Consider the following 23,672-nt stretch of genomic DNA (forward strand, 5'->3'; position numbering starts at 1 on the left):
AAGCAATATTATATTCAAGCCTCAATAACAATAATAGAAATATTGATAATAAGAATAATCGTATTTGCTGAGAAATTTTTCTTCTTTTTCTCGACCGTGTCAAGGTCTTGTGTATATATTAAATAAAATAAAAAATAAAAAAATCGTACCTCCAAATTAGAAATACGAAATACATATGTATAGATATTTATTTATATTATAATTTGAATGGGATGTAATTAATATCAATTGAATTTTCAACGGTTATCAGTTGAAGGAATCTAATCTAATATTCCTCAAAGGCATTTGAAATACAGCACATTTTTTCACCTAAGGACACTTTTCTACTTGGCCGCATATTTACTGTTCATTTGTTACAATGAGAAAATCGTAAGGATTTCAATTTTTTTATCTTATAATTTGACCTTATCATTTTTCCCAACAGTGTTAAACTCTATATTCTGTGAAAACAAAAACGCAATATACTTTATTAAACTGAACGTGTTAAAGGTTTTTACAAATTGAAATAAAATACACGAATCAGCTGATAGTAAGCTGTGAAATAATTTTTTTTTCTTTCATTCCTCTACACCTAATGAGAACGAATCGCAACAGATTATTCTGGGCAATTAGAAATTCCCAATTAGCGATACCCTGAATGCTCCGAATACGTTGCGACTGTACAAAAGTATCAATAAATATTTCTACGGGGCGTTAAAAACGGCTGCTATCGTTATTGAAGGCAACAGTGAAAGAAAAAGATAACTGATCGAGAGCAGAAAAAGTTAGTCGTAAGTTAAATTTCTAACAAGTTCGAAAAATTTATCGGTTCTAGAAGCCTTGTAAATATTATTCAAAAACAAAATAAAAACTAACTGAATATTTTAACCAATGCATGGATATTATATGTAAAGTTATGTGATTATCTCGCGCAGCAAAGCAATAATTAAATACCGTAAAAGCACTATGTGCATTAATTAATAAGACAAACATATTGAAGTGAGAAGGAGTTATTCTTTGTAAATGTAAAAAAGTGAGATTTAAGCAGTTTCCTACCGAAGTATTGTTGGTTTTTTTTTTTCGTTTTGTAATTGCACTTGCGTCACAAGACGACTTCGGGAAATGGTTAAATCTCGGTAAATTTGAGTATACATATAGATACATACATGCAAGAAAAAGGTGAAAAAAATATAACACTACACCCCATAAAACGGGTTAAAATTTGCCGATTGATTACAGTCACTCGTACGCATATTATATACAAGAGAATAAAATCTCAAAAACGAGTCGAATAAATTTCATCAAATTCAAACTGTACAAATTTACGAGTAGAAACTCGCGGTAACGAAATTTTCATCGGTCTAATTACAGATGCAGTTTTTACTTTTCCTGATCATCGTTTCGCCGAAATATCATATTTAGCCCAAAAATATCTTCCAAATAATCTGTCACCATATTTGCCACGAAATTATAATATTGAATACCGTAAAAGGCAATAAACTATAGCATGTAAAATCTTATACGCATATTGAATAAGGTATAAAATTTTCAACTAAAACATTTACATGCCGTCTAAACAGCATTGGCGTATTGCTTCGTGACTGGCGAATAGCGTACGTTAATTACATTTTTTTTTTCTTTTTTTTCTTTCATTTTCTAAGTTTTTCTCTTCTCCATTATCTGCGAATCAATAATAATAATAGTTACAATGATAATAACAACAATAACAGTTAAACAATTAAGCTAGATTTTGATTTTGTCGAAAGAGAGACGTTACAAACGACGAAAAAAAAAAATTATAGTAATAATTTGTCCCCCATGATTAGAGATCGCGATAATCTGCCGATCGCAAATGATCACCATTACCAAAATTTAATTGTCAAACCTCAATACCTGGTGTGTAAAAGTTTTCTTAACATGAACAGACGTGCTGCTCTCCGTAAGTTTTTTGTGACTTATGTATTCGGTAGCAGGTTGAAGCTGATCCAGAGTACTGTTCATCATTTGTATAGGAGATCGCGACTGATTCGGTTCGTAAGACCTAGTCTCGTATCTTGTTGTGTAACTTTCATATCCGCTCTGGTCAGCATCAGTCTCAGCATCATCCGAAGTATCAGTTTTGCTCTTGTATTTTGCCTGACGAATAGCAGTGAGCCTACCTCGGGCTTCTTCAAGCTCTCGCTCGATTCTCAGCACCTCTGATCTGGCATTTATCTCCTGCGCAATACCTCCGACCATCTTCCTGTTCAAAACTAGAGACCTGTCCTCCTCCTGCTGAATCGCCTGTTGCGCTGCTCTGACCAGATTGTCCGTGGCTCGCTTCACGGCGTTTCCAGCCGCCTGCAGTCTCTTCGTACTCTCGCTGTCTGGGTCAGCTTTCACCTTGCAAGCTACCAGTAGCTGTGCCGTGCTGCTCGCCACCTGCTTAGCGCTGGATATCAGCTTCTCTTCCGAACTGACCCCTTGGACCAACGCGTTAGCCGATTCCACCAAACTGTGCGTTGCCGCTGCTACCAAACGGGCAGCGGATATCAAACCCTCGGACCACTGTCCATCATCTGAACTTGTCAATGGTGTTCGCGACACTTTTCCAGTTGCTATAAGCTCCCGCTGAGCCGCACTGGCCGCTTTTATGAGTGCCGATGTGGCTGCTGCAATAGATTTCGCAGCCTCGAGTATCATCTCGTCAAAGTTCATGTCTTCGCTAGCTTCCTGCGAATACGAAGAGAAAACGAGGGTAACGTTACGCTGTCATTAATGACTGGTGAATTCCACTGGAGATACCGTATTATACATGTGATTATTGACTATTTTACCTCCTTCCAGCAGGATGTGCTCGACCACAGTAATAATATGTTTGATTCCTGGTCGATTATTGGAACAACAACCAAGAATATCAAACATATCTAACAGTAGCCGGCCCTCGAATTATCCTCAGTTGTTCATGATTCCGCAAAAGACAATTCGAATTTATTATCAACCAAAAAAGCGAAATTGATTACCTGTATGCTTCGCCTCGGTCTAAGACTAGCGAGTTTCTTAGCAGCAGCATCGATACTGGCAGCGGCACCAAGCAATTCGTTTTCAGCGATGACTGTTGGGTCGTCAGGATCGACCCAATCGTTGCCTTTGAGAAGTTCAGCGACGGTGACAAGCTCCGTAACAGACTGAGCAATTTTTCTAGATATAGGAGGAAGAACGTGTTTTGCGTCGCTGGGACGGGTAGATATTTGCAATATGGCCTGTAGCAGCTCTCTATAATTCATGGCAACGTCGTGTCCAGCATTCAGAGTTCGATCTCTGAGTTCAGCAGTCTCCGCACAGTTGTGTGCGGCATTTTTGCATATCAACAGCATGTCACTGATAGATTTTCTTCCCATATTGGCAGCCGCTATGATATCATCCTGTTTGCAGCTGTTGCCCGCTGCTACTGCCTTTGCCGTCGAGATTGTTATGTTCTTGGTACATCTGACCAGGTCCTCTGGAGTCACAGTCGATTTCAGCTGGACTTCTGTTGTGTTTAGAGAACGTATTTCTTGACCAATTGCTTCGATCGTCGACTCTAAGGCTCGTGTACCTCGAGTGTGCTCGTCTTCGACAGCTTTCACTGTTTTCAACAGAGAAGTAACGTTGGTTACCATCACCTGGAAAGAATTAACACCGCGTTAGATTTTGTGAGAACTTTTGCAATCACAGATCCTCTTTCCACTATTAGCACGTCGACCTTAAGATGCTGTTAGTACTAGGCGACAGAAAAACATTAGTGATAACAACGTTATGCTGCAGTGGGAAATAACTTTTCCAAAAGGCATTCAAGTTTGTGATTTCTCTGAATATTAGTAGGATAATAGCCTGTAAAAAAATAAAAATAATACACATATATGTATACACATATATGAACATAAACAATACAATCGCTCATGTTGTTACAGCACTACAAAATAACAAATAACAGTGTTAGTTGAATCCTGCAAATAAAATGATTTAAAAAAAAAAGAATAATAACCGAACACTTCCACAACCAGCTAAGATTCGATTTTTGTCATCTGCAAGTGTAGGAAACATGTACATTTATATAATTGCAAATAGTTTATGGCAACTAATTTCGAAGCCTGTATATTATTGTTATTACAGAAACAAATTTGATTTTTATACGTGTTTTTAAATAATTGCTTTCAAACTTGATGCTACATTTGTTATTAAGTTAATGTTTCAACTACGATATATGCTTGATTATACTCTTTTTACCGTTAGTACACATTATGATTGCGGTACGTACCTATTATTTTTCTTTTATGCCCATAGAAATTTTGCGTTTGAGCTAATACGTAATGTGGAGATTCATTATCATATTCTTCCTTTTGTGAATATAATAACTCACGAATTTTATTCAAACGTTACAACAAAGACAGAATAAATATTCGGCGACAAAGTACAAAACAAAGGAAATCTGTGTCAGCAGGTGAACGAGACATATCGACGATATAAAAATAAATTGTGGTTTGTATGAAAACTGTGTATGCATATTGCTATATTTTCGGAAAGTTACGTGTGAATGTTGTGTCAAGAAATAAAGACTGAAATATTGGACGTACATTTTTTAGAACCGTGCAGTGTGAAATGTGTATGAGGCTTTCTATGTTAAATGAAGGTGTAATTCGCGAATATTGAATCTTATTTCAGCGTGCCTATAAATATTTCGATCAGTGATCAATTCTTTGTATGAAAATACAGCATCAGAGCTTGCGGCAGAATATCGTACAATGGATAATCGAGTATACAGAACATGAATCCTGTTTGCAGATAAATTGATCATTGGCTGAGAATAATAATGAGCGAATAAGCAATTTCTTTCAAATATATAATAATACTATCAAGTCGGATAATAATATCGTTTGTTTGATCGATTTATCGAGCTACATAAGCAGCAAGAGGTCCGAGGTACGCCGAGCCGGTTGATTGCTCTCGGATACGGAGAGTAGACGAATCAACTCTTCTTCCTGGTCTGATATAAACCACTCTGATTCCGAGCCACCAACGTCGCCGTTAAACTGCTGCTGCAGATGTTGCGCTAACACCTATTCATGCCCCCAGAGACCAAATATCGTCAATAAGAATTTCATTAAAGTCCACCTTCATATTTGAGGGTTCAAAGTTAAAGAAAATCTGTCGTCCTTTTTCTTAGAAGTAAATTAACATTGAATCATATAATCTTCACCAAGAGAGCAGTAAAACCATATCTTTACAAAAATATTGTAAAAGACAGATTTCACATACATGCAATTTTGTTTGAGATTGTAAAATCAAGATTTTAAATTCAGAAATTGTATAGATTCAATGGAAATGCTACTAAGGACAGAATATTTACTTGTTTGCTTATAATCCGACGTACAGAGTATACCAACAAAAAAGATCTGCAGTTTAGTTTGCATTAAAAAATCGCTAAACCAACAACTACATAGAGATAATATCCACACACATAGAAAAAAAACCGTTAAACGAAAAATAATAATAACAAAAAGAGAAGAATAAGAAAAAAAAAAGAAAAGAAACTGCCGATTAAGTGAGAGTGTAAACCAGATAAATAATAATAAATAAATAGAAAACGATACTTCGTAAGAAACATAAGGTGGACTTTAATATTAGATACTGACAATATTTAGCCAACTGTACGCATACACACACGGATAATAGACATACGTGTAATATATGATATCTCGCTGCCGCCACTCGAATGCATAGGGATTTGTAACATGATTGAACAGTTACATATACTATAAGAATCAAGTATGAATACTGTTTAGTAAGCCGCTTCATGTCGTTGTTGATACATAATATGTGAAATTAGTGAGCAAAAAATCAGATTGCAACCCAATGTACAAATATTATTTCATTAAAGTCCACCCAAGTAAAGAGAAATAGAAATAACGAGGGAGAAAAATTAAAAAGAAAAACATTGAGAACAGTATATTAAAAATAAAAAGATGCCTATTAGAGTTAGTCAAACGTTGTCAACAGAAAATTAGTAATATTACTCATTTCAGCCTGCTGCGTATGTACAGAAAATATGTGGAAATTTTCGCAAATGATTCGAAACCAATAATGATGATGATGATGTGAGTGATTTTACAATCACAACGGCCAGTAAACGAATGAGCGAATTTTGTACATATATTGTTTTCTTTTTGTAGGCATGGATTAATACAATATTAATAAGCGACCGAACTGTCATTTTAGTTATTACTTGTTACAGATTAATTACCGTGATAAGAAATATACTGCGTTGTTAATAAATAATATGAAGCATAAGTAATAATGCTTTTTCCGTATTCATTCTTGTAAGAAAATATAAAAACATTGTTTAAACCAGTATGTAAGAATGAATTTGATCAACTAATTGCGCTGCTTAAATCTGCTGCAAGATGCTTGTCTCTGCAAGTAAATCGACCGAATTTCTAGAATTGTAATTATCTACATCAACAGTCTAAGGGTATGGTGGAAAAAAATGAAAAGTGATTTTGTTTCTTACCTTTGCGGAATCCTTAAGATGCGCCATACTCGGATCGTTAATCGGTTTACCGCTGGCCGTTTTAGTGGCTTGAATCAGATCACCAAGCGCAGAAGCAACATCCTTGACAGCATTGATCAGCATGACTTGAGCCTCGGGATTGTGACTTCCCAAACTAGCAGCTCCGTACTTGACAACCTCAGCGAGTTGTACAATAGTCGAAACCGCGTTTTGAGCAGCAACAGCCAGCTGCTCCTGAGACGAAGCAGCCCCAGCGACAAGAGTTTTCGTATCCTCGACGAGAGCCTTGGCAGTTTTGAGGATATTTTCTCTGTGATCGGCGAAAATGTCACCTTCGTTCTCGGCGTGAAGGGTTCCGGCCGTGGCGAACATTATGGTCGTGTCCAGGTCACCGATTATACCAGAAACCGTGCTCGCTGCGTTGATGCATGCCTGGGTGCCTCGCGATCCCGCCTGGAGGGCCGCAAGGACCTGGGATACTTTCTCCGACACGTTTTTACTCTGTTCAGAGACCTCTCGCTGGGTAAAGGCATCTCCAGAGGCCATCTGACACGTTCCCGCAGCTTTTACTATGTCCGCGCAAGCTTGACCCAACTCCTGGACACCAATTCTGAGGCGAGTAGACACGTCCGCGTTTGTCGTTGCCGCTGAAGCACCCGAAGCATCCCGAGATAACTGGGTGTACTTGTGAGATATGTCTACCGCTAACGGACCCAGACGTGATACGTCAACGCTAGACTTTGTCGACTGTTTTTGGGAAAAGAAAGCACGTTTTTAAAATTCAGGACATGTTTCACAGCTATTTATGTCATTAATAAAATTTTAATAACGATTTCAGACGTTCTTCCAACGTTGGGATTAACAAGGAACTGATTCACGAACGGGATTCATTTGAATAAAAAAAATAACACAAGCAATTCTTACCATTTCCTGTGCCAATCGCGCAATTTCTTTAGCAGCCTCGACCATCCGAGTCTGATAGTCGACGTATGAGTCAACAGTGTCGACGGTGGACATTCTGTGATCTTCCAACCTGACCATGGCTCGAGAGATAGTGTCAATGAGTCCAGTGACAATGCCGTTCGATGTTGAAATTGTTTCTAGGGTATTTTGCAGCTCCCTGAGGGCATCCTTAGTCGATTCGACGTTCTCGTCGACCTCAGAATGAATGTTAACGGCCTTTGGATTGCCGCCGGATTCTTTTACGACGTAAATCAACTGCAGCGTAGACTCAGCGACAGTCTTAGTCTGGTCCAAAAGCACCATTTGCTGCTTTGAGTGAACCATGTTCGACGCGGCGCCGACGGCTCCAGTGACAAGCGGCTCCGAGTATAGAGCTATCTGGCTGACGGCGTGACCTACGTGTTCTGCTCCGTACTTTGCGGCGGATCTGAGCGGTTCGAGTTTTTCACGAAGTTCGTTAGCGCTGCTTTCCATCTGGTCGGTGAATCCCTGCATGGTGTTCTCCTTGCGCGGTACAAGAGCCTGAGAAACAGCGCTGAGCGAAGCGGCGTCGAGTTCACGAATGCGGGCGGAAAGCGTCTCAATTGCACCGTCGCACTCCTTTTGTCCGGGCGCTTTGTCTCTGATCGACGCTACCAGCGACTTGATCGAATCGCTGACGTTCTTACTGTGATTAGCAAGCAGTTGCCAAGTCGGTGGATCCTTGGGACTGACCGCGAGGCTCTTGGCGGCCTGAACCATAGCGCAAGAACCGTCGATGATGGATTTTCCAGCACTGGTGATCGGCTCCTGAGCGGCGCGTGCGGCGACAGATATTTTCGCCGGTTGACTAGCGAATTCCGGCGATGAAGCGAAGCTGCAGAGACTATCGACCGCCTCTAGGAGCGGTTTCGTGGCTTCGGAGCACTTTTCGCGATTAGCGTCCGAGCAAACCTGATCCAGAGCTTTGATCTCCTTGACTAGACTTCCAGTAGAGTTAGCGACGTCCTTCGCAGACTGAACGAAATGCCTTTTAGCGACCGGGTTGCTGGTCTTGCTCGAGGCGACGCGACACGCATTGCAAAGTGCGCTCGTGTGCTTCGCGATCATCGTCGCGGCGTGAAGCACCTGCTGAGAAGAGCTCGTCGGATTCGCAAGGCTCTGGCAGCCCGTGTGTATGGCCTGAGCAGCCCTGAAGAACTGTGCTTGATCAACGAGTCCCGGTTTTCCAGCGACCGAGGTCGGGTCACTGACACCGGCCAAATAAGCGGCCTGAGCAGCGGCTTCGACGAGGCCGCAAATCGATGATGAAACTCCCCTAACGGCGACGGAGAATTGTTCGTGTTCAGATTTCTTTGCGTGATTAGCGATGCCAGTCATTCCCTCGCCAAGGCTCTTGCTCTTCTCCATGACAGTGTCGAGGCACTCGAAGTACGAAACATCGGATATCGGATCGCTCGGATTGTCGAGGAGCGGACGCATCGACTGGATGTTTCTTATCGCGCTATCGCACTCGTTTTGACCTGGTGCAGCTGAGGTGCAAACGTCGACAAGATAGTTTATAGAATCTGTCACCGCTCTCGCGGCCGCAGCCAGCTGATTCTTTGCGTTTGGCGCGCCCGGATCTGCCGCGACAGATTTCGCCGTTACCAAAAGCTTGCTCGAAGTCATGCTGACATTCTTCAGCGACACGACCATTTTTCCGCGCGTCTCGGTCGTCGTTTGACCAGCCATTTCCATGCTGACACCCAACAGTTCGCCAAACGCGTTAGTAAACTCCTTAGAAGTGTTCGCCAGTTGAACCGGTGAACGTATGGAGGAAACTACGTTCGACGATGCATCGTTCAGATCCGCAGCAGCGGTGTTCAAGTTCTGCTGAAGTTGCCTGTAAATAAAGCAACAAGCCTAGTTTCAAATTCTGAATGAAAAAAAAAAAAAAAACGTAAACATGAGGTGCTTGACCAAGTTTAGTATGCTTTTTGAAACTTGAAATTGCCTAGCTTTTACAAGTATTCCAGAAAATATACGACCTTTCAAATAATATACCACTTAATAATAAATAATTTTCAAAAAATGACAATTCTTTTAATATCGTCCAATAGATAACTTGCTCATATTTTATCTATGTGCTAACAGCAGCCTGTAATTCTCGGTAGAAAAACATAGTACCATTTGTTCTAAGGACGTGAGATTCGAATTTAATTTACATAATTACTGGACATTTCCCAGTTTCCCGTATTTTTCCTGTGCGTATCATTACTGAATTCTTGGGAAAAAAACCTGAAGACTTTTTACTTACCCGTAGCTCTTGTTAGTTTGCGGGAATTCGTTCATGTTCAGAACCTGGCTCATATCGTCAATGCTGCGTATGGCATCGTCGACATCTCTCTGCCCAGGAAGACAGGAGACGCATTTATTTAACGACTGTGAAACATCCTTGGCAACAGCCGCAAGATTACCGACGTTGTCAGGGTTATCGGGATTGTTGAGCGCCCTTCTAGCCTCTTTAACCAGATGCAGAGACCTGAGTATAATGTCGTCGGCGGTGATCAGCACCTTCTTCTGCGTCTCAGGTTGGTTCGAGGTTGCTGCAACACCGCGGACAGCGTTCGTTAGCTCCTTGAGAGCGCTCGCTGTTTCTCTCGCTGCGCTGCCGGTATAATTTTCATTGCCCTGTTTAGCAGCTGACAAAAGTTGCGCCATCGCGACACCGACATTCTTCGACGAGGCGCCGAGCTGCAGTGCAGTCGACTCCGCTGTTTCTCCAGGCAGAGGTCTGAGTCTAGCCGCTTCAACAGCTTGGTAGAATTCGGAAAGCTCATCCTTTAGGCTGTTTATCAATTCCTCGGCGGCGTCCAATTCCAATCCGCCACAAGCCTCTCGCGCACGAGTCACCGCTGATCTTAAATCGGATAACGTTGATCCCAGCTGTTGGGAACTGGTGTTCAACTGCATAGCGGATGCCTGATCTGAGACTGTCGGAACCACGGCCCTGGCAGCTTTCACAACACTGGAACCTGGCTGCAGGAACTGTTCTGCAGCGTTGATCAGGTCCAGTTGAGCACTCGAGTTGTCAGGCTGTGCCAGCGTTCCTTTTAGATAAAAATGAGAGTAAATGTTCGTTAGAATAGCACAGAGGTAAAATAGCAATTCGGTACATTGATTCAGACTTAACAAAATTTCGTCAATCATTCAATTTCTACTTATAAGAAGATATGAAATACATGGATTTTGAGAAAAACCTTTAACCCCAGTGACGAGATTCGGAACTTGCTGAGCCATTGCGCGGCACTCGGCGATGAGTTCCTCCTGACTGGCTGCATTGGTGTTGTGTTTACCAGCGCCTGAAGCTGCAGAAATACACTGCGTCGCATTGGCAGCGGCGAGTTTGGCGCAAGATTCGAGTCTGGTGATTAATTTCCGCCGAAGCGCCGGCGTGGCAGCAGCCGTAGTCGCGGCTCTGAGTTCCTCGGCAGCCTGTCGTAGTTGGTCCTGCATTCTGGCGTCGTGCGGACTGCTTGCGCACTGCCTGGCAGCCTCGACCATCTTTGCGGTAGCGTCTGCGAGAATTTTCGCAGCAGCCAAAAGTCTCCGTTGCTGATCACCGTCCGGTTGATTTTCGGCTTCGCCCTTTATGCTGTGAATAAGTTGAGCGGTCGCCTGACCAACGACCTTTGCCTGGCGCACCATTTCCCCAGCGTCTCCAGTGCTTGCAAAGAGTTTGTCGGTGGCTACGAATATTGTCTCCACCGCTCCCTCCTGCACGCTCTCCTTCGCTTTTTCGCCTCTTGTTGCTGACTGAATGCGGTTTAATAGATCATTCAGAGTTCTGCTGACCTCGCCTGCAGCGGTGCTAAGCTCTCTGAGCAAAACTTCATCGTTGCAAGTCTCGTTGCAAACTTCTACCAAGCCTTCGACCGCCTTTGTAACTTCCCGTACGGCATTCATCAGCTGCGCTTGGCAGGCTGGCGAGTGAAGAGTCGGTGCTACAACCTTGGCACACGCAACTAGCTGCGAAGTGGCCAAAGCGCACTGCGTGGCCGCTGATATGACCCTGTTCTGAGTAGTCGAGTCTTCGCAAGTTGCAGCTATGTTCTTCGCCTTGAGAACCAGAGCAGCTGTGGTGTTAGCCACAGCCTTCGCCAGTGCCAGTAGCATGTCTTGCAATTCGCGGTTGGATTCATCCTCCTCACCGATCGTCGTTAGAACTTGATGCGAAGCTTCGCCGACACGAGAAGCAGCATTGAGGAGATTTTGCCGCGGCTGTAGTGAAGGAAAAAATTTGTTTATTAGTTTTTAAAAACTCGATCCTTAAAAAAGGCCACCTTCAAGTTATCGTCTTACCTCTTTAGTTTCCGGCTCTGTAGCCTTGAGCAGATCTGAGAAGGCAACGCATAATTTTCTCGCAGCGTCGAGAAGCCTGTCGCCTGATGAATCATCCTCCATAAGGGCGGCGATCATTCTCACGCCTTTTGTCATCTCCGGTAAATTGCTGGCAATCGTTGTTATCGCAGCGCCAACAGCAGTGTGGTCCACGTCATCGGCAGGACCAGACGTTAGGGTGACGACCTGCGCAGTCGCAGCGTTCATGGCAGCAATTTGAGAGCCTACGCTCTGCTTGTGGGTATCCATAGTCTGTTCGATCCATTTTAGAGATGCGGGGTCTGTACCGAGCTCAGGAAGTTGGGCCTTTGACGAGAGTTCGCTTTCCGCCGTTTGGATCACCTGGTGACTCGCAGTTATCGTTGACAACAGGGCACGCTGCGGCTCGGACAATACGGACGTAACTTTCGTTTGCTGTACCTTTGAAATGACGAATCAATACAAATTTGTCATCGAAGCTTGGTGGTGGAAATTTTGTACAGTTGGAGGTTGACTTTATTACGCCTTTGTTTTTTACTGTTTACAAATTCAAAGAAAATAATGGATTTGCATTGCGGTAGATTTACAGTAGATTTAGTTCGCCGACAATATTTTTTCAATGTTCAAAAACGTCTCATGAGATAGCAACAGTGAGAATAGCGGGGACTGATTGTGCAATGTGCCTGTGTGGTTGAATCATGATCTCATCAATAGAACTCAACGAATGGATATTTAATCGTTTTGTACCTACTCTGTGTCCGCAATAGAAGACGTCTAGCATGAAAATAAATTTGATCATCTATTATTAGTTGGACTTCAATTTTTATTTGATGTTTAATTTTTTTTTTCTCTTCCTTTTTCGTGGGTACTTAATAATAGTGGTATTTTTGTTTTCCTTTTTTTAAAACAACTTTACCGTTGCTGGTTATTGCGAAAAATTTTGTATCAACAAATAATGGTAGAGCATCATTTTGACGATGAACACAATTTTCAACCTTGGGGATACAAAGTCTGCAATAGAATCGACTTTAAATGATGATAAATTACTATTGGTGCAAAAATGTGTCCGTCGCCAATATGACCGTAACAGCTTATTTGATATTCTTACCATTGAAGGAGCATGACCAGGTATGGCCTGTCCGCTGACAGTTGAATACTGGGCAGCACCCATATGACCGGTTCCGTACGATTGAGCTCCTACAAATTTTTCCATGCATTCTATCCTATATATTTTGTCATTTAGAATACATATTTACATAAAGAAAGGGGGAACATTGGTTACATCGTTTCGAGGACGAAGAGAGAATCCTCCGCTTTCCTGATGAGAGAGAGACTAGAAAAACTTTTTCTCTATACATTTTTTTACATTTAAATTTATATTTACTCACGATAATATATTTCGAATAGAATCGACGAAAGAAACCACAAGCATTCGATTGTCTGGGCAAAAGAACGAACATCACTATTTACAAAAATAATTTCAGGAGGTGAAAAGTAAAACGTAATAAGTGATTAAACTTTCTTCGCGTGCGTAAAACGTTCACGTACTAATATACGAGGTATCAGCAATTAAAAATAATATATGGCGTGGTGATAATAATTTGTACATATAACGGCACACAAAATTTTGCGGATTGAAATTTCTTCTGTACAAAATTATAAAGTCACTGCCTACTTTCCATATTTTATAAATTCTCTTTCACTCTACTATTCCTTTTTTTTTCCAGCCGAGCAGAGAATAATGAAGTTTCCTGCATCATTACATGGTAAAATTGATAGTTACCTTTAGATTTTTTAAATACAATGTCGAGTATTAAAGCAAAAAACGCTGAGCAAAAGTTGAAGCAAAAAAGTGAACTAGACAAATACTTTATGGGACTGATGAACCGCATTTTTTGAATGACTTGCGGAAAGGATAATGCTCTAATGTACGGATAGAAAAAGGACTTACCATCTCCTCCAACTCTTATGACGACAGGCAAAGCTACAGATTCGATATTGCCTTTTCCCTTGTTGCTAGTTTCGTGCTGCATGATCGTGCCTCTATCGAAATCACAGAAAGAAGTTATTTTTATACACAAATAATAAAAGAATACAGGAATTGCAGAATGAAGACTGATTGATTCAAAGAAATGTGAAAAAAAATTAGTACTAACTTGAGAGGTAAAACATTGTCTTCAACCATGGTGGAGCCTTCGTCTCCTTCGATACCAAAGTGATCCTTGGCCTTCTGCTTTTTCAATATGATGTCGATGTAGCCAGCGATTAGCTGAAGTATTTGCTCCGCCTCAGTGGTCTGCACGCTGTAATATTGGTCTGAATAATCCCCAAAGTCAAGGGTAAAGGTGTTGGGTGAAGCCCCCCACCGCCGAACAGTGGTAAGAGGCCAGGTCTTCAATATCTCTTTAGTTTTTTCGTCCAATCGTAAAACAGAATCCTTGGTGACACCGAGAAGTCGGGGAACGAGTTTGTTCTTCCCTTTCATTTTCTCCTTGACAAGGAAAAATGTCACCCCGTAAGTGCTCAGTGATCTCGCGGTTTTGGTGTACAGCACTTTGGCGTCAAGTTCTGACAATCCGGCGTGTTTTTTGTGTTCTGCGAATACCTTCTTCTCTATTCCCTTCACTTTCAAATAAGACTGAGGCAGAAATTCCTTGAGGCTAGTGAAACAGACAGAAGAGAAAATTGTCGATGATGATGCAAATCGACAAATTTTTCGACAACACAAAGCTTTGTGAAAACATTGGAAACATTTGTCGACGTAAATAACTCACTCGAGAAATCCAGTCTTGTGCTTGTCTTCTTTGTAATCGCCGAACTGTATTTGACACTGTATTCCAGCAAAAGTGCAAGCCTTTTCTTGAGTGATGGGATGTGTGCCATCCAGAATCGCGTCTCTGGCCTGAACGTAGAGAAGAGACAATTGCACAGGGTCTCTGCTGTCGATATTTTGATCGGAGAAGAAGAACTTTCGTCTAAGGAGGACAGTTTCCTGCTCGTCTATTCCCTGCTCACGAAGCGTTTGACTCGGGTCGATCCAATTGACTGTAATCAGAGCATTAGCAATGAGCATTGAGATTTATAAAAGCCAAATTGCCAAACAGATGAGTGAAAAATGATCGGTCACCTTCATCGTCTGTTTTCAGTTTCTTCCTGAGCTGATCCATTTTCGCGTCTCTCTCCCCTTTTTCTTCCTTTCGTCTCTTCAATGTAAGCGTGCCAAAATTGCCTGGTTTCTGATTCTCCGTTTCTTCATCAGGCAGTTCTCTGACCAGTGAATACTCGTCGTGATTAGTGAGGCCAATTTTTGTGCATATTACCACCATGAGATTGGCTACGGGTTGGCTGTCGTCTACGAGCAGTGTCTTCAGTGTTCCATCAAGCATCCTGACCCTGAGGGTTCTCAGCTTGCGACGATACTCAAGGAGGTCTCCGTTCCTCAATATATAATAATCAAGATTGCGTCCCGGCTCGAGCCAGACTCCCTTTTTTACGTCTTCATCGGCCAGGAAGAGACTGTAATCCTTGGCTGTTTTGAAAAGGCACAAAATTTATTGCATGATAAAGTTGGTTATACTCCATCTTTGGCTGTGTACACGACTAATTCTAGAGAACACCGAGTCAAACTTACGCTGCCCAAGGCTGGCTGAGTCTGTCAGTTTTTCTCTTATAACACGACATGCGTCGTACACTGAAGTCGTCGGATCAAACTGCATCATTTTTGTAGCATTCTGCTCCGGTATGGAGATTCGAAGTGACAAAGTAGCCATTGCGACTGCCGACGGTGATCTTCTGCGTTCACAAAAACCCCCCGAATCAACGGACTGAAACATCGAAAAATGGACAATAAGCACATCAGGTTCATTTGCAGATCATACATAACCTGGATAAAACTGAACAAATATCTTTCGAATTTGCAACATTGTATGATACCGCATAATTGAAGGTGAAAATTTGGAAGAAAACAAAATTTGTGTACCTATATTAAAAAATATAGCCAAATTGCTGCAACTACTTAAATACGCGTGTATGTAATATTTGCACATTTCACAGCCTATATTAATCTTTTATTACATGGTTTAGATCTGGTCGAGTGAATAAGTGTCATGTACGTAAATATATATAGGTATATGCCATTTGTGATAGGGTGCAACGTGACCATGGGCGTAGGCGGAACCTTCCGACCTGCATCGGTGTGTAATGTATCAGCAATAGGGGCAGTAGCAGTAGCAGTAGCAGCATCAGCATCAGCACCAGGAACCCCGCATGGGTAAATTAGTAGAATGAAATTACAATGGATTAACCGTCAGGGGGTTGAAAACTTCATTACAGACTAAATTGAGTAAGGGGATGATAATAATAATAATGATAATGACGAGGAGTAGTATCGTCGGCGCATCCCGGGTAATAAATAATTAGCAAAATTAAACGCGTACATCGTTCGTCCGCAATACATACCTATTGAAAAGATAAAAAAGCGAACGGTATTAATCGAATATGAACAAATCTAAAAGCAGCAACTGCAAATGGTTTCGTGTACGTACGAATTTAGTTCGGATTCAATTGTAAACGAACTGCTGCGAGTATAATAATGACATGTTTTCCGTGGCAAAAAAAAAAGCATGAATGATATTTGTTTATCGCGACAAGCAGGAGGAATGTCGGAAGTGAAAATCATAAGAGAATCAAATATTATTATCGTCGCTTCCGCCGCTGCAGCTTATAGGTATGTATAGGCATTTAATAAATTGCAAAAATAGAGAGAACCAAAACGATCTTTGAGCTATCAGGTCCACGCCACTGGGCTCTTTCTCTCTCTCTCTCTCTTTCTCACGCACCCTCAGGTTGCCAGGTTGCCAGGCAACGCCGTCTCTGACTGTGTCAAACCGAAACGTCGACGGACCGAACCATCATCATCAGGGGGGGGGGGGGGGGGGGGGAGTATGATGCAGGGCTCGCAGCCTCGCTTCGCCTCACCTCGCCTTGGTTTGGCTTGCAGGGCTTTCTTCTCCGAGCCCTGCACCCACAGCAAGCGACGCTGAGAGATGAGGAAGCAAATGCCTCACGCCGTTGCGCAAAGCTTGCATTATACAATGTTGCAGAAGCGTGTGAAGTTGGTGCGCGGTGCGCTTCCTTTGTCCGTTGCACGACGTTGCAAAAAAATCTTCTATCTTTTTTTTTGTTTTTTTAAACCGAGTATTCGTTACGTCACTATGATGATAAGAAGTTTAGGGCGTGAGAATGAGAACGTTAAGAGAAACAACTCAGCGAGAATCGTTATCTCAATTCTGCGATATGTAACATCGATTAACCAGGTGCGAGATGCGGAGCAATGAACGAGCGAAGGGGACGGAGGGTAAGATACCCCCCGTCTCGCCCTGATCCTCTACCACGTCCACTTTGCGGCGGCTTGACGCCGCGAAGAAGAGAGATAAACCGAAAATCCGTGGAAGACCGCCACCTTGCCTGCGGTATATAAAGTGAGGTGAACCGGTGGAATCTGCTTCTCCACCTTCAGTTCCTCGGCAAATAGAAACGCCTCAGCATTGCACGTCGCTTGTTATTCGTTTGTTAACCAACAACGATCCCCGATAGTCAAAGACCAACCTGCGTCGACGCATGAAACCTGAATTTAAAATAGTTAGACCAAAGTCCGATGGACAAGTTAGACACATATGCGTATGAAACTTCCTCTCCTAATAACAAACCTATGGCCAATGCCAAATGGGCGTCAGTTCGTAATAAGACGCGCAATGTCAAGCAATGTAAAAGTCTACTACTCGTTAGCAAACATTATCCTTTTATAATATAAACTCGTGTAGAACTTTATTTGGGCCAGACGGGCGAGTAACCTCTTAAAAGATACCACAACTGTACGAAAACCGGGCACTGGTCACTTGTTGGAGATGAAAAAAAAAAAGATTTCGAAAAATAATTAAAATTATGTGTTGACACGGCATGAAGTGTCCAAGTTTATGGTACAACGGCGGAGATGAGGTAACGTGTAAAACTAATAGATGATTTTACCTTCTAAGAAGGTGACAGGTGTAAATGCCGGTGAAATGATGATCTGCACGATGCCATGCCGATGATCTACAAGGCAGCCTGGTGATTATACAGCGATCGTTTTATTTCCTCATAGCCAAACTCAACTACCGATAATCGCGTTGTGTTTAGGGTGTTATCACACCCCCTCATCGACTAGTGTCGCCGACTTTTCACACAGGTAATTCACCGTTGCGAAGAAACTACGGGATGGCGAATAACAACCGCTGTCCATGTCAAATGTTTAAGGTAATACTTCACTGTTACCAATATTCAACGAAGTCAAATGAAATTCACCGACGATTCAATTTTCCGTAACGAACCATTTCTCGTCACGTGTGTCATTCAAATAAAAAGAAGACAACCGATCACGGTGTTAAGGTAATGAATGCGGTTGGATCGTTTCGCGGAATACAAAGTCGAGACCGAAGAAGTGCCGAGGGAATTCGGAGGGCAGATGCGACGCGTAACGTAAACGTCGAGGCACTGCCGCCTTGCAAGTACACTTTAGAGAATATATATAAGCTTCACGGAGTGCACGAGCATGCGGGGAGAAAGGGCTTCTGCGCAGTTCTGCCCCAGTAACACACGACGTCCCCATCCCCAATTTCCGATCCCGTATCCCGACGGGGTGAAAATACCCGAAGTGTGCTAGACGACGATCCGAATCCCCTTTCTCTCTATTTCTATTTCTTTTTCTCCTTTCTTCGCGAATATCAGAGGGTGTTGTATACTATCTAGACTATAACGCGATTGAGGGAATTTACGAGCGACAAACACAGGCGCGGACAGGCGCAATGGGGTGGGAAAAAAAAAAAATGAAGAGGCGGTTTGGTGGTGAAACTAAGTCATTTTATACACCTTTTTCCAGGGCATCAGGAGATTTCTATCGCTTGTAACACGCGCATGGCTTTCTCGGTGTGTATAAGTATCTGGCGAAAGTTTCGCAGTTTTTTTTTTTTTCTATATATACCTATAGTTCCAAGACTTTGGGTCTCTTTGTATCTTGGAGAAAAAATAGTAAAGAATGGAAAATAAATTTTTTTAAAGTGACTGCAGTTGTAATTTAATTGTGTTCTATGTGGCGCGTTGAATTAGAAACATAAAATATTTTCGGAATTCCCGAAAATTGAGTTCGAACACTAAAATTGCCTCTACCCTGACGTGTCCCTTCAACAAATTTGTTGATACCAGTGGCAATATCTGGTAACCTATCCAATAAGATGTGATAAAAAAATAGATGTTACTATACCTGTATAAACGCACATTGGTATTTCAGTAACGAATTTGATTTCACATTACTATTTTTCAAAATATTCCATATTCCGTTTTGTCCCACTCTTTCGACGCCTCCTACCCGGGTATTTTTATAGCCGTTATTTCTGAACTAATACAATGAACTTGCTCGTTAATACTATGTCAGCGTGTTAAGAGTTCGGCACAAAGTTGGCAAGACGTGACGGATCAACGCCGTTGCACTTTGTTTTCAGTTAGCGCGGTGCAATTGCCGTTTTCTATCTACCCTGGTAAGTCGCATGTCGCAATTAGTTGTCTATTTATTCTAGTTTTAGGCAACGTCTATTGTAATATGTGCGGTAGTCACTCTGTCCAAATTGGAAACCAAAAACATGATTTGCCTCTGTACTATCAACGATTTTCTGCAAAAACATCTCTCCCCTGCCATATCTCGCATGGAATATGGCAAGGGAAATACAAAATAACCAAGAGAGATAAGTATTTAATGAAAAAAATATTTATGTACAATACGAGAAAGGCGATGATTTTATGTTGCGTTATATTGAGGAATCTTTTGAGTTCATAGATTTTTAATCAGTTTTATATATTTCATCTCGGGTAATATGTGAAACGACAAGTCTAATCATTGTATGTAATCATACAAAATATATGAAGACGAATTGAAAATATCGTACAAATTAAATATAGATATTTGTATTTTGGAGTATTTTATTTTATTCATTCATGAGAAAGTCTATATCCTGCACACCATATCGCTCCCCTGGTCAGTGTCTATCTCCTGGCCCCTTAGAAAAGGTATTAAAAATAATTAAAGTGTCCCACCCTTTAGTAGGTATCATAAGGAGACTGTTAATATTCCATTAAATATGAAATTGACCGGAATCATTACATTTTTTACTCTGCCTCTCTTGGAACTACCCATACACGTGACGGAGACCTTGGTTTGTCTCAACTATTGCGATTGTTATTTTTTTTTCTTTTTCAATTATTCGTTCTATATAATTCGTACGCGTTCAGTTCAAGAGTGTATAGAGTGAAATAATTATAGTATACATTTTCCCGCCCAGTTACGAACGCCGATTTAAATTTACCTCGTGACTATTAAGTTCGACAACTGTGCGAGAGAAAAAAGATATTTTCCAAAAATAGATGAACTATTATAAATAAGAAATATATAATTCTTGTAGAAAAAAACAATGCATGGATCAAATATATATCGTGATAAAATTAACACACAGCTGAACAAATTTATAAGCATATACTGTGACAACGTATCATTCGATATTCCGACAGATAGAAAAAAAAATATATATATTTACGAAATTGATTATAACGAATTTCGATTCATTTTCTGCGTCAATCTGTTCCTATTTTGTCCGAATTTTTCTTTATCTGAACCTTGAACAATATCGACGAGGATCTCGTGATTGGAAATATAATGTCCAACGATGAAATAACGTGATAAAAAGAACCGCAGAAAGAAATGAATGCAAATGGAAAATCTGACCAAACAACAACAACAACAACAACGATACTGCATACTAAAAAAAAAAAATCAACAACACTAGCAACAACGGAATATTTCGACAAACATACAATAAATAAATATGTATATTGTATATTTAAAATCGTCACCTGTTCAATCCTCGCCGACATGCAAAGCCGTCCATAATATCGTACATGTACAATATAGGTATACAGTTATATATCGTACGGGCGCAGTGTGTCGTTAAAATTTGTCTTATCTCAGGATGCTCGAAAGTGCAGATCGTTGCCTGGGCCCCGGGTTTCGTGAAGATCCTCTCAGTAGCAGATTCGTAGTCTTCGATATTCGCGACAGATGTCCGGGTTTTACAGGAATAAACGAAAGCCGTGCAAATGTCCGTAGGTGCAAAGTCTGTGTTCAATACGCAATTTACCGAGACAGAAATACCGCAGTGTCAAGGTTTGGGCTCGTCGGCGAAAGGCTCGAGTCGAGGGTAGGTAAACTCGGGCTCAGGGTAGAGAGAAGGGATGGGATGCTGCTCGGCTCGGAGTCGCGAAGGAAGTGATGTGTCCGTCGAGCCGCGGAGGGTACCCCGAGCATCCCTAAGGGCTGAGCGCCCGGCGCCTGCGCCCAAACGACCCGCCCCTGAACCCGCCGAAGGGGATGCGCGCCCCGGAGTCGCGGAGCCTCTCGTCGTTTCATCCCCCTACCGCGAATCCGCGGTGCGGAGAGAGGGAGAGCCAGGAAGTGGATGGATACACGGTAGACTTTCCTCGTCGACGAAAAGTACAGGGATCGGCGACGGTCGTAGGGCTGACTTCACTTTTCATATGATATGTCCCACATGCCTACACCGGCGGACTTGCACTTTCCCCGTTGCCGAGTCGAGCTGCTGACGAAATACGTGTATAGACGCGAAATATTGTCGTACGGTACGTATAACGTATATATGGCGACGAGTAGAATCGACGATGCTGAAGCTTGCGCTCAGAGTTAGCAGACTGAGGTGTTAAACTTTTTGTAAATAGATAAATGGACTTCGGTTTCATCCTCGTCATTCTATAAAAGCATTCAGGGTTCAAGGTGTTTTAAAATACTTTGATTTTCGGACTTCACTGTGCCTAATTTGCAAGAACGTTGAAACTTTTGGCTGCTAGCTTCACTTTCGTGTAAAATCGACACTTTCGAACGGTATACTGTCTGATGTCGAGGAATTGTCCAGGGTACTGACAAGTATAAGGTACTGTCCGATGTTATACAACGGAACTTTGAGCGTCTTTCCGTTACAGATTGTAACCACGAGACTTTAAAAAACTTGGAGAACACAAGTGTATTCGATCGGCCCGAATGTATGTATTCGTTTCTCTTCAGACTCTTTACTGTAATTAACCAAGCTCATCAAAGATGTACGATTCGTAACATTCGATTGATCTTTTTAAATCCTTAAATCGAATGCATGTAGATGCAAGTGATTTTGATCTAAGCGTAGGACAATTTTGATCGTAATCGTCCCTCGTGATTTCAACAGAATAATCTGCCGAAAAATAGTTCTTATTCCACGATAGACCATAAATTGTACTGTAGATAAAAGATATTTTAACAACCAAGAATTTCAGTTGATCACCTCACCAAGCCCCTAGCTGCAGGTTAAATAATTGAATTCCAGAAAACTTTTAGCGACACGATGACCATGAAGAAGAAGAAGAAGAAGAAGAAGAAGAAGGACAGTATGGGGTAGTCCACGGGGTTGCATGACGAACGAATCTTGGGTTGTTGGCGTTCGTCTCGCGAGGTTGGGGGGGTGGAGGGGAGAGAGGGTCAGGTTTACGTGTATATATGTGTATATGTATGTATATATATATGTATGTATATATATATATATATATATATACACATAAAAGAGAATGAACAGAATAGACACCGTTGGGGGTGAATTGAGACATACAAGCAATTTATGCAGGAAGTGAGAGGTCGGCTCAAGGGAGAGAGAAGAAGAGAAGAGGAAACACCCCGTGTCTATCTATTCCGGCCACCTAGGTATACACCCTTTTATCCATACACACTCGACACATCGATTTTGGCAGCTGATGTAGTTCGACCCCTGAAAGTGCATTACGCCTATCAGGTATACCGCAATTAGGTGTATAGGTAGTTCAACACATGACTGCAAACTCAAGTAGAACGTGCAAAGAAATTTGTAACTTATACGTACATGCGTCGAAATCATTTACGTGGGAAACCTTCTCTACTGTAAAAGGTGCAAACGTTGAAGTAAAATAAAAAAAATTATGAAAAAAAGGAGTTCACCGGTATGTAATACACTTCGCGGTATGTTTGTTATTTCGAAGTATCGGTAATAATACCCTACCTACGTGTACCTATTACAATACACACAGCACCGATCTAGACGCAAAACTTTACGATTGGCGCCAAACTGTCTGGCGTTCTGTGATTGGCTGACCAAACTCCCCACCATCGATATAATCCCTGTCAGCAGCAGCACCGTCACCATCACCAACCACCACCACCATCGCCAGCATCCCTTGCCGTTTCTCCAGCTCTCGCGCTGTCATCGATCCGATTACGTATAGTTATACGTATGTATGTATACGTTATACACGTGCACACACGTATTATACATATACGTATAATGTAGCGCCACATCGATAGGTTAGCGCGCGAGAATTATCCGCGATTTCAACACCGCGAGAAATGCAGAAAATTTCACAGCCCTTAATAACGAAGTATAGCCTGAAATCGGCGATCGCGGATTTAGCGGAAAAACGATTTCATGCATCCCGTAAATGCAGGGGAGTTTACCCTGTATTACACGCGTGTTCAATCTTCGCGGAATGTGCTACGCGTAATGAAACGACGGTTAAAAAAAATTTTGAAACATCCCGCGAAGACGATACGTTCCTACGTGTAAACATAAAGGGTGTTTAGGAGAGTATAAGTTGGAAAAGAAGGACGACTGCATGGGAGGTTGGCGATCGCATGTTCGTGCAGCGTGGAAAAGAGATGGATAAAGCTGACGGGATGCGGATTCCGAGAAGGGGAGGACATAGGCTG

At 41.9% G+C, this 23,672-nt stretch overlaps 1 protein-coding gene across 2 annotated transcripts; it reads right to left on the reverse strand.

The window, feature by feature from the left end:
* Window positions 1-989: 989 nt before the first annotated feature.
* Window positions 990-21,143, reverse strand: rhea (Talin_middle and talin-RS domain-containing protein rhea). 2 transcript variants are annotated; one of them, XM_046624865.2, is made up of 14 exons: window positions 20,750-21,140; window positions 15,444-15,636; window positions 14,940-15,341; window positions 14,587-14,857; window positions 13,969-14,472; window positions 13,764-13,855; window positions 12,921-13,009; window positions 11,795-12,253; window positions 10,693-11,713; window positions 9,750-10,542; window positions 7,433-9,335; window positions 6,509-7,255; window positions 2,982-3,623; window positions 990-2,691 (listed from the first exon to the last, which is right to left on the reverse strand). In XM_046624865.2, exons 1-14 carry the CDS (start codon window positions 20,768-20,770, stop codon window positions 1,852-1,854), a joined length of 7,977 nt encoding a protein of 2,658 aa, XP_046480821.1. In that variant the 5' UTR covers window positions 20,771-21,140; the 3' UTR covers window positions 990-1,851. The 2 variants fall into 2 exon arrangements, with proteins under 2 accessions (XP_046480821.1, XP_046480822.1); XM_046624866.2 differs by lacking the exons at window positions 990-2,691; window positions 2,982-3,623 and adding an exon at window positions 4,128-5,057 and having other exon boundaries at window positions 20,750-21,143.
* Window positions 21,144-23,672: the final 2,529 nt, after the last annotated feature.

Source organism: Neodiprion pinetum, chromosome 4, assembly GCF_021155775.2.
Source record: "Neodiprion pinetum isolate iyNeoPine1 chromosome 4, iyNeoPine1.2, whole genome shotgun sequence".
Taxonomy (NCBI): domain Eukaryota; kingdom Metazoa; phylum Arthropoda; class Insecta; order Hymenoptera; family Diprionidae; genus Neodiprion; species Neodiprion pinetum.

Excerpts from the sequence above, each read along its gene's own strand:
- rhea (XM_046624865.2), bottom strand. The coding sequence starts at position 20,770 with ATGTCGGCGAGGATTGAACAG. Across the intron at positions 14,473-14,586 it reads CACAAGACTGGATTTCTCGA|CCTCAAGGAATTTCTGCCTC; the intron begins GTGAGTTATTTA and ends CTGTTTCACTAG. Across the intron at positions 11,714-11,794 it reads CAGAGCCGGAAACTAAAGAG|CCGCGGCAAAATCTCCTCAA; the intron begins GTAAGACGATAA and ends CCTTCACTACAG.